This window comes from Bison bison, unplaced genomic scaffold (assembly GCF_000754665.1).
Source record: "Bison bison bison isolate TAMUID 2011002044 unplaced genomic scaffold, Bison_UMD1.0 scf7180017864456, whole genome shotgun sequence".
Taxonomy (NCBI): Eukaryota; Metazoa; Chordata; class Mammalia; order Artiodactyla; family Bovidae; genus Bison; species Bison bison.
The window spans coordinates 30,059,976-30,070,494 of record NW_011495018.1 but is presented as its reverse complement, the minus strand read 5'-3'; the positions used below and the strand labels follow the sequence as shown (position 1 = coordinate 30,070,494).

The 10,519-nt window shown below is 38.8% G+C and overlaps 1 protein-coding gene across 1 annotated transcript in view; it reads right to left on the bottom strand.

Annotated features, from left to right (window-relative positions):
• Positions 1–10,519, bottom strand: part of LOC105002722 (cytochrome P450 2C23-like) — a 28,322-nt gene that overhangs the window by 1,701 nt on the left and 16,102 nt on the right. Inside the window, exons 4-8 of the mRNA XM_010859535.1 lie at positions 9,847–10,007; positions 9,164–9,340; positions 6,021–6,162; positions 3,977–4,164; positions 1,611–1,752 (exon numbers count right to left, since the gene is read on the bottom strand). Of these exons, the coding sequence (XP_010857837.1) occupies positions 1,611–1,752; positions 3,977–4,164; positions 6,021–6,162; positions 9,164–9,340; positions 9,847–10,007 (810 nt within the window). The remainder of the gene's footprint in view (positions 1–1,610; positions 1,753–3,976; positions 4,165–6,020; positions 6,163–9,163; positions 9,341–9,846; positions 10,008–10,519) is intronic.

The window sequence follows — 10,519 nt, the reverse complement described above, 5'->3', positions numbered from 1 at the left end:
GAGCTTTAAACCAGCTTTTTCACTCTCCTCTTTCACTTTCATCAAGAAGCTCTTTAGTTCCTCTTCACTTTCCGCCATAAGGGTGGTGTCATCTGCATATCTGAGGTTATTGATATTTCTCCTGGCAATCTTGATTTCAGCTTGCGCTTCTTCCAGCCCAGCGTTTCTCATGATGTACTCTGCGTATAAGTTAAATAAGCAGGGTGACAATATACAACCTTGACGTACTCCTTTTCCTATTTGGAACCAGTCTGTTGTTCCATGTCCAGTTCTAACTGTTGCTTCCTGACGTGTATACAGGTTTCTCAAGAGGCAGGTTAGGTCGTCTGGTATTACCATCTCCTTCAGAATTTTCCAGTTTATTGTGATCCACATAGTCAAAGGCTTCGGCATAGTCAATAAAGCAGAAATAAATGTTTTTCTGGAACTCTCTTGCTTTTTTGATGACCCAGAAGATGTTGGCAACTTGATCTCTGGTTCCTCTGCCTTTTCTAAAACCAGCTTGAACATCTGGAAGTTCACGGTTCACATATTGCTGAAGCCTGGCTTGGAGAATTTTGAGCATGACTTTACTAGCGTGTGCGATGAGTGCAATTGTGCGGTAGTTTGAGCGTTCTTTGGCATTGCCTTTCTTTGGGATTGGAATGCAAACTGACCATTCCCGGTCCTGTGGCCACTGCTGAGTTTTCCAAATTTGCTGATCAACTGGTACAGTTCCTCTAACAAACCAAAATTTCTCTAAAGAGATTTATGCTCTTAATTCAGTAGTTCTCCTGGAGATTTATCTGTAGAAACTAGAGATTCACCAATGAGGATGTCACTTATTATTTATGACTCCGATGAGTTAGATGAAAACTAGACATACACCTATATTAGATTAATTAAACAAGTCATTGTGCTGCTATCACGCAATGCCACCTAAACATGTTTGTATGGAAGATTGTTTAGTACCACAGGCCATCTTGTAAAAACATATTAACTGTTATTTTTGAAAATACTAATCAAATAATTGACTAGGATAACAAAGAAAAAAAATATGTGCTGAGTGATCTTAAGTTGTCTTTATGACCTTATGAGAAATAGCAACTGGGAGCCAATCAGCTCTTGCAAAGAGGCAATGGTATGTGGGGTCTGGATTTCAGAGGGGAAGGAAGAGAATGAAATGACCAAAGTCCCTCTGATGGCCTCTGGCTCTAAGAATCAGAAAATTATACAATAATGTTTAGTCATTTTAAAAGAAGAAAGAAACCTGAACATTCTGTTTTAGAAAAGTTGTATATTACAAAAGGGAGATCAATAGGTAAGAGTCTACGAAAGGAGGTCCCTTTGTTATCTGATAATGTGTGACATCTGGATTGAATTAATTTGCCTTGATTTCTTTAGAAACTGACATTGTACTTAGTCACCAGATAACAAAATAGTCCTTGAAAGAGTTATCTGATCCTATTGGTATACAGACTTAAATGGCTCCATCTTGATTTAGAGGGTTATAGCAGATTGATTTGATTAACTTTGTGATCGTTAGTGGATTACTTACGTACATTCAGTAAAGCTAAAAGTTGTTCAAAAGGTTCATGTGTATGGTTTGGATGGTATGTATCTATACTTACCAATGGAAAAAGCCACAAAGTATTTTGTTTTCCTGAAGCTGCCATTTTTATCCAAAAAATGGCCTGGGTCAAACTTCTCTGGGTTAGGAAACTCCTTGCAGTCGTACAAGACAGAAGACAGTAACGGCAATACAGTAGTACCCTGGAACCAAGAAAGAGAGATGGAATGGCATGTTATCATACTTATCTTCGGTTCATAAAAAGCCTAACACTTTTAATTATAGTGGATTAAACAGGACCGAGCACTCTTGAAGCTTGTATGAGAGCTTTCTCACTGTCTTGTGTGAGAGTTTTTTCACACCCACTATCATACACCCACTATCATACAATACCTTTTATTGAATAATAAGATAGTTCTGTGGGGGAAGAGCAACTGTTACAGTCAATGTGCAATAAACAATTGTTCAAAAACTAAGATTTGCAGCTCATATTGTTCAGACATGTGTTTTACTAGAACCGCCACCTCAAATTGGAAGAGTTCACTTTTCACAATTTTTTTCTTTCTGAATTCAGGTGCGAATGTAAGAAAATACAGTATAGTACTTTGTAATCTACAAAATCCGTTGGCTCAAAGCCCACCTCCTCACTTCTAAAATGGCATGCATGTGCATATGTTTGTCGCTTAGTCATGTCCAGCTCTTGGTGACCCCATGAACTGAACTGTAGCCAGCCTGGTTCCTCTGTCCATGGAATTTTTCAGGCAGGAATACTGGAGGGGGTTGCCATTCCTTTCTCTAGGGGATCTTTCCAACCGAGGTATCAAACCTGTGTCTCCTGCGTTGCAGGCAGATTCTTTACTGTCTGAGCCACCATACACTTTCCTCTTTGCCCCATTAGAACTTGTGAGGTTTAAATGACAAAATGATAATGACCACTGATACAGGATGCGTCACATTTACCTGACACTGTGTTGAATTGTTTATAAATGTCATTTAATCCTCACTTCAACCATATTCACTAGGATCTTGTTTTTTTTGGCTCAGTGTATAAATGCAGAAATTGAGATTCAGAGAGAAGAAACAATTTACTTGTGGTTATTAGCAAGTGGCATAATTAGAATTTGACCCAACTTCTATCTGATCATAAAGCACCCCTATTTAAGCGAAAGCCTCCTCTTTCCATTTTACTTCATTTTTTATTTCCTGAAACATTATTTCACAGTTTTTGGAGTAGGTAATACATGTACATAGTATAAAAAAAAAGTCAAGTTGAAAATAAGTTTCTTTTTCCTATACTCAAGTTCTTTGGTTTCCTTCTTAATGTAATCACTGCTATCAGAAATTTATTCCTATTTTATTATAGGTGGGGCTTCCCTGGTAGTTCAGATGATAAAGAATCTGCCTGCAGTGCAGGAAACCCAGGTTCAATCCCTGGGTCTGGAAGATCTCCTGGTGAAGGAATTTGGCAACCCACTCCAGTATTCTTGCCTAGAAAATTCTGTGGACAGAGGAGCCTGGTGGAGTCACAAAAAGTCGGACATGACTGAGCAACTAACAGAGCAGAAACTCTTTAATATTATCAAAAGCACTTTCTGTATAAATGAGATTACCATGTGGTTTTTCTTTAAATTCTATTTCTATGGTGAATTTTATTAAACCAAATTTTCTGGTGTTAGAGCTTCCTGTGTTCCTGATTACCTTCACTTGGTGGTGGAATAGCATTTTTAATGTGATACTAGACTTATGTGTTAATAGACTTTTGCACTGGGATTTGGCAGTAAGGTTGGGGGCTGCTTCAGTTTTGCAGTAGTCTGGTCAGGTTTGACACCTTTTCTTCTTCTTCTACACTCTCAAATGTAAAACCCAACCCCTTAATCACTGCAGAAGGCTGACTACATCCCGTGTCCGTGTGAAGGTTTTGATCATCGTTAACTATTATGGGCAGCAATGCCCCAAATGTCTGGTACATGAGATCTCGGGAGGAGAGAATTTGGGTTTAAGAAAGTTGACACTTGATTACTTTAGAGCTGCAGATACACTGTCCATCTCTTCCCGCTTTTTAAAATCTATCATGGAAAATCAGATTTCTGTTCCCACAAGATTCATACTAATGCCAATCACTTCTCCCTTAATATATCCTATTATATCTGAGAGTGTGAGGAGTGTTGGAAGCCCTGGGTTAGCTTCCCCATTCCAGGGAGGCAGAGGCAGAACCACAGAGGTGACACAATGGCCTGAGAGGACACTGCACAGCAGTGACGGATTTAAACCTAGGCCATGTAACTCAGGCCTCGTGTTCTTTCCACGTCTCTCAACCGCCTCTTCCTGAAACAGCTACGATGCCTCTAACAGGCCCCATCTACCGTGGGGTGGAGTGGCACCATGTTGCACCTTCTATCTCAGCCAGCTTTCCCAGCCACCTCTAACCTTGGGGATGACATATTGTCTGAATTTCGTGTCCCGGACCACAGCATGGGGTAAGTTAGAAGGAATGAGGGTGATGTATCTTTGTATCTCATGCAACACAGCCTCTGTATAGGGCAGCTTCATCTTGTCCTTCATGCAGGGACTTCGGGTGCGTCCAATCACACGGTCAATTTCTTCATGAACTTTGGCTGCAGAGACATGAATCATGAATCCTGCTTAAGAGATATGTTCCCTGGATACTTGGAAATGCTTACAACATGTAAAGAAAGTGGCCTGGAAAAGGCTCCCAAGGTCAAAGACATGTTGCTAAACAACTCACAGCTCTGTTCTTCATAGAATTTCTATTTTTTCTCTTTTTTTAAAATTTTAGTATAAAATCTTTATTCTCAGAATATTCTTTTTTAAATTAATTTATTTATTTTTAATTGGAGGCTAATTACTTTACAATATTATAGTGGTTTTTGCCATACATTGACATGAATTAGCCATGGGTGTACATGTGTTCCCCATCCTGAACCCCCTCCCACCTTCCCCCCAGTCCCATCCCTCAGGGTCATCCCGGTGCTCTGGCCCTGAGCACCCTGCCTCATGCATCAAACCTGGACTGGTGATCTATTTCACATATGGTAATATACATATTTCAATGCTATTCTCTCAAATCATCCCACCCTCGCCTTCTCCCACAGAGTCCAAAAGTCTGTTCTTTACACTTGTGTCTGTTTTGCTGTCTCGCATATAGGGTCATTGTACCATCTTTCTAAATTCCATATATATGCGTTAATATACTGTATTGGTGTTTTTCTTTCTAACTTACTTCACTCTGTATAATAGACTCCAGTTTCATCCACCTCATTAGAACTGATTCAAATGCATTCTTTTTAATAGCTGAGTAATATTCCATTGTGTATATGTACCACAGCTTTCTTACCCATTCATTTTCCAATGGACATCTAGGTTGTTCCCATGTCCTGGCTATTGTAAACAGTGCTGCGATGAACATTGGGGTACACGTGTCTCTTTCAATTCTGGTTTCCTCAGTATGTATCCCCAGCATTGGGTTGCTGGGTCGGATGGCAGTTCTATTTCCAATTTTTTAAGGAATCTCCACACTGTTCTCCATAGTGGCTGTACTAGTTTGCATTCCCACCAACAGTGTAAGAGGTTTCCCTTTTCTCTGCATCCTCTCCAGCATTTATCGTTTGTAGACTTTTTGATAGCAGCCATAGAATTTCTATTTTTTATATTGCTGCAAAGACCAGAGATTTCGCTTCAGGAAACATAAAAGCTGCATTAGGTATGTCTTTGGCCTCCTGCCTGAACTGGTTTGTCCTCCTGTACAGGTGAGGAGATGACCTCTGTGCAGGGATTAAAGTTTACCCCAGATTCCTGGCAAAGCAGCTGCAGAGGGAAAATGTTCAATCCTAACTCTAGTGGGAGCATCTCCTCTATCAGTATCATCCAGTCTCCTAACATTTTGTGGGAACAGCAAACACCATTTTGTTGAACAAAATAAACACTGGCTTTCTAAGACCTGTGCTCTGAGAACATGATTGAGAAAATCAAGCTAGTACAATTTCATTTTTGAATTTTAAATTATATTGGAGCTAAAAATCCCCTTTGGGGAGACTGATCCATTTTCAAGATGAAAAAACAAAGGCCTGTGAAGTGAAATAACTTGTTTGAGGTCACACAGTCAGGTATTGGCGGCTGAGAATGAGAGTCCAAAATAGGAACCCATGCATCCCTCATCTAAATTGGACTGACTCTTCAACATTACATCATATATAGAAGAGCTGGGATTCAGAAGCTCCTCTGCTTTTAAACTTAAAAAGTCTTTGATTCGTAAAGGTCTGTCTTCCTTATCAGCATCATTTGACAGAATTTTGATCTGTAAAACCAAACCACATGGGTGGCCCTATGCATGATGCTTGCCAAAGCTGTCCAGAGAAAGAGAAGTTGTCACAGACTGTAGTACCTTCCCACCTTCACGAGTGCCAGCAGCTCCTATTTTATCCTAAATAAATACCTAAGATATTTGCTGTACCTTGAACCTCAGGGTATTTCATTAGGAGCAGGAACCCGTAACTCAGGGTGGCAGTGGTTGTCTCTACTCCTGCTGAAAACAGATTTGATCCACAGGTTGCTAAGTTTTCCAAGTGAAATTGAGACTCTGGGTTCTGTTTCTCCTGTAGATGGCAGAGTTAAAAAGAAGGCAACGGTTTATCAGAGCTCCAGGATCACACCCCATCACTAGTAATAGGCTTCATTTTGTGCATGGTAGGGTTTAAAAATCAGTCTTGGAATTGAAACTTCTGGTTCAAATCCCAGGTTAGTCAATGATCAGATATACGCCCTTGACAAGTTACCTTACCTCTTTACTCAACTTCATCATTTGTGATACTGGGATATAGAACAGAATATACCTCATAGGGTTATTGTAAAGATGAAAAGAGATACTGAGTGGAAGGTCTTGGAACAATTCTTATATACAAACACTCAGTTAATGGAATCTTCTTTTATTATATTTAATGAAAAAGACTAGATGATAAATTCAATGTGAGCACAGTGTAGAGAAATCACTGGTTTGGAACTGGTCTGTTTCCTTCAGACCAGTGATACAAAGCATGGGGAATCGATACTACCCCAGCCCTTTAGAGTATTGTAGTGAAGTATATAGAGGTCGATTAAATATTTTGTTAAACTACAATGAGTGCTATGAAAGAAAATTTCAGGGTAATATTTGATTCATCATTTTACTCCTTTTACCAACAATCATGGACTGATAGAGAGTTGGTACGAAGGAAAATTTTTAAATGACTGAATTAAAAACCTAGCTTTTTTTTTTTCCTCTTTCCCAGACAAACATCTAGTCCTCTGAGGGCCAACAACAAATTTTTCCATCAGAATAAAGAGGATATTTCAATGCACATTGTTGATAAATGGAGTGAGCTTGCATGTCTCTACTAACTCCAAGGAAATTTCTGAGAAGAAAAGAGAGCATCATCATGCCTTCCTTCAGCATTTTTTCTAAGGAAGTCAAGCTTTCTAAATCAGCCCTCCCAGAGATTAAGAAGACTAAACAGGTTATTAGTAATTAACCATTTGCTATAAATTGCACACTTATGATACAATTGCACAGTGTTTTTCCTTTGCTTATTTATGTATATTTGGGGAATTTTGGCATGAAATTCAAAGTATTAGTTGCTCAGTTGTGTCCAACTCTTTGCAGTCCTATGGACTGTAGCCTGCCACATTCCTCTGTCCATGGAATTCTCCAGGCAAGAATACTGGAGTGAGCAGCTGTTCCCTCCTCCAGGGGATCTTCTCAACCCAGAGATCAAACCTGGGTTTGCCTGCTTTTCAGGCAGATTCTTTACCATCTGAAATAACGCTTTACTGGGGAAGCCAAACTTTGGCATAAACAAGGTTAATTTTACAGGGCTCAAAGAATTATTTTCAGATTTTAAGTTGTTACATATGTATATATATTGAAATATCCTTTTTTTCAGAAATACAAAAATTGAAATTATATTGGTTAAAAGTCTTGTGCACACACAAAAATATGGAACACTTCAGAAATGTGTGTGCCATCCTTGCACAGGGGCCATGCTAATCTTCTCTGTATCATTCCACTCTCAGAGTACGTGCTGCCAAAATGAGCACTGAACATCCTTTTGCAGTCTATTGTTTGTCACAGTTTTGACCGTTTTCCTACTGATGTTCTCATGGACATTGATGCTGGTATCTTAGCCAGTGATGTTCTAAGAGCTGGTGGCTGTGTGATACTTGCTATTCAATATGTTTAAGACCACCGATGGTTAATTATAATGTATTTCTTTAGAATCTTTTATCCACTGTTAGTTTTAATTAACGAAATTGTTCCATGGGAAAATACAATCCAGTGTTTATAATGTATTGGTCTATGACATACTCCCTGGGAAACATTGTGGCACACAATGGCAGACAATGGGTGTGCAAAGAAGATGTGTGTGTCTTTTAGCCACAGTAAGATAAATATATGCTCAGAAACATGCGTAAATATACATATATGTAGCTCATCGTAAATATATACTGAGAAGATTTCATTAAATGCTAGTGTCCAAGTACAGGAAGTAAATAGAGATAAAAGGAAATAATATGTATAATATATATTTTTTAGAAAGCTTTTGAGTTTTTGCCCAACTAAAAAATTTATGACATTTTGATTCCACTTGTTTGACTTAGTATGAATAGAATACTAGATTTCTAATTTAGAAAAATAGATATGCAACAAGCAACAAAGGTTTATGTATAGCACAGGGAACTATGTCAATCTCTTGAAATAACCTATAATGGGAAATAACTTCGAAAATAATATATGTGTATATGTACAACTGAATCACACACATACAAAAGAATTCTACTTTTTGAAATTTAGTCAAGTTTATCTTATTGCCAATTTTTCTAAATGTCCTATGGACATCTAATAACAGCACACGAAAGACAAAATTTAAATATATTTGTGTAGGATATGATTAATATAAATTAATTAAATACAAATGTATTACATTTATATTATTAATGACATCATTCAAGATGCTTCTATTCTGATTTTTTCTGCACTTGATAAAATATTCTCAGAGAAATGTTAATATTTTTCACTGTGATTGTATATTTTTTCTTTTCCCTTATGTTTCTTCTGATTTTTGCTTTATGTATTTTTGTTTCTTTGTTGTTAAGTTGTCTAAAGGTTTATGATGTCTAAGGGGATGACAGAGGATGAGATGGCTGGATGGCATCACTGACTCGATGGACGTGAGTCTCAGTGAACTCCGGGAGTTGGTGATGGACAGGGAGGCCTGGCGTGCTGCGATTCATGGGGTTGCAAAGAGTCAGACACGACTGAGCGACTGATCTGATCTGATCTGATCTTTTTGAATTGTATCCTTTATTGTTAAAAATATATCTCTTTGTTTCATTTAAAATAAATAAATTTTAAAAAGAAAAAAAAGAAATACAAAGGAAAAGGGGGGCTTTTCTTCTTTTAAAATTTCTGCACTATGAAAAATTTCTACTATTGTTAATAGCATACCCCACTGCCACAAGATATCAAAATATCAAGAATTACCAACATGGTATGATTATGCTTTCCTGCATTCCCACGGACTGATAAAATATAGTATTGGGGAAAGATGTCATGTACAATACCTGCTCCATCTTGCTGAGGAAACAGTCAATGTAGTCTCGAGGGTTATTATGATTCAGGGACTTTTGATGCTCCTTCACTTTTTCCAGAACAAAGTAGTGAACATCCTTAAGCCTTTTTGAAAATGCTCTGTGCTCTCCAGGGAGAGGCTTTATGAGTTTTGGCCATAGATTGTAAATCTAAAATGAAAACAAAAAATACACAAGCAATTCAGTTTATGAAGAGACACCAGGGTTTCTAAGTGGAGCACCGAACTCTCTGCAGGGTCTGGCCAGGGAGAATCCCTTCCTCCAGCTTTCAAGCTAAAGAGAAGGGAGGATGACCGTCACATACACTAGAGTCGCCCCTTCTCATCTCCTGCTCAACCACCCTCAGCCAACCTCAGAGTAAGAGGGGGAGAATGTGCACAGGAGCCTTAAAAGAAATGCAGGGGACTGGGACATGACGTCTTCTTTTGAGGGAATCACCTCACAGAAGCGAGCAGAAGGCAGCCTTCACAGGTGCTGGTCTGAGTGACACTATACTAATCCACTTGACATAAGCCACACATGAGGGACGGGGGCGGTGCTTGCCTTGGCGCATGCTCATGGGACAAGGTGGGCAGCTTGCAGATCTTTATCCTGCTTGTGGGCTCCCAGTGTGCCCAAGAGGTCAAGTGCAAGGTTAAATGGAAACTTGACCTTACCTGGTTCCAGAGAGAGCTTATTCGATTAAAATTTGTATTTAACAAATCCAGCAGGGAGTGAAGGGTCTTATCTTGGTAGTGGAAACGTTCATTGAAGAGGATGGAGCAGATGATGTTGCAGGTAGCACAGGACAGGGTGACAGCAGGGTTAAAGGGCTGAGCTGGTGTGAACAAAAAACAACTCTAACATTTAGAATCTTCATCAGCCTGCATTAGGGTTTCAAGAAGGTGGCCTCCCTCCTCCTCAGATGGTTACTTACATTTTATTTTCTCTAAACTTCTTCAAATTAGGATGTAAGCATCTTCTACTAACATTAACACTCATGCTCTATAGTATTATACTATGCTACCACTGGTTGTTATTATTCAGTGAATATGGTGACAGTCATAAGAGGAGCAAGTAATATTATAGAATATTTACCATATACTGGATACTGTGTAAATGTTTTGCAAACTGTATTATCCAACCCTCAATCTGAGGTTTGATTTTTAGACGCATTTTTCAGATGAGGAAACTGCACCTTAGAGAAATTAAATAACTTGCCCAAATTTACACATCCAGTAAGTGCTGAAGTTGGAAGATGAATCCAAACAAAGGGATTCAAGGATCCTAAGTAACAGCTTTGAGTCATTTTCCTCCTGCCCCGCTTTTCCTTGCCAATGCCCTGGTTAA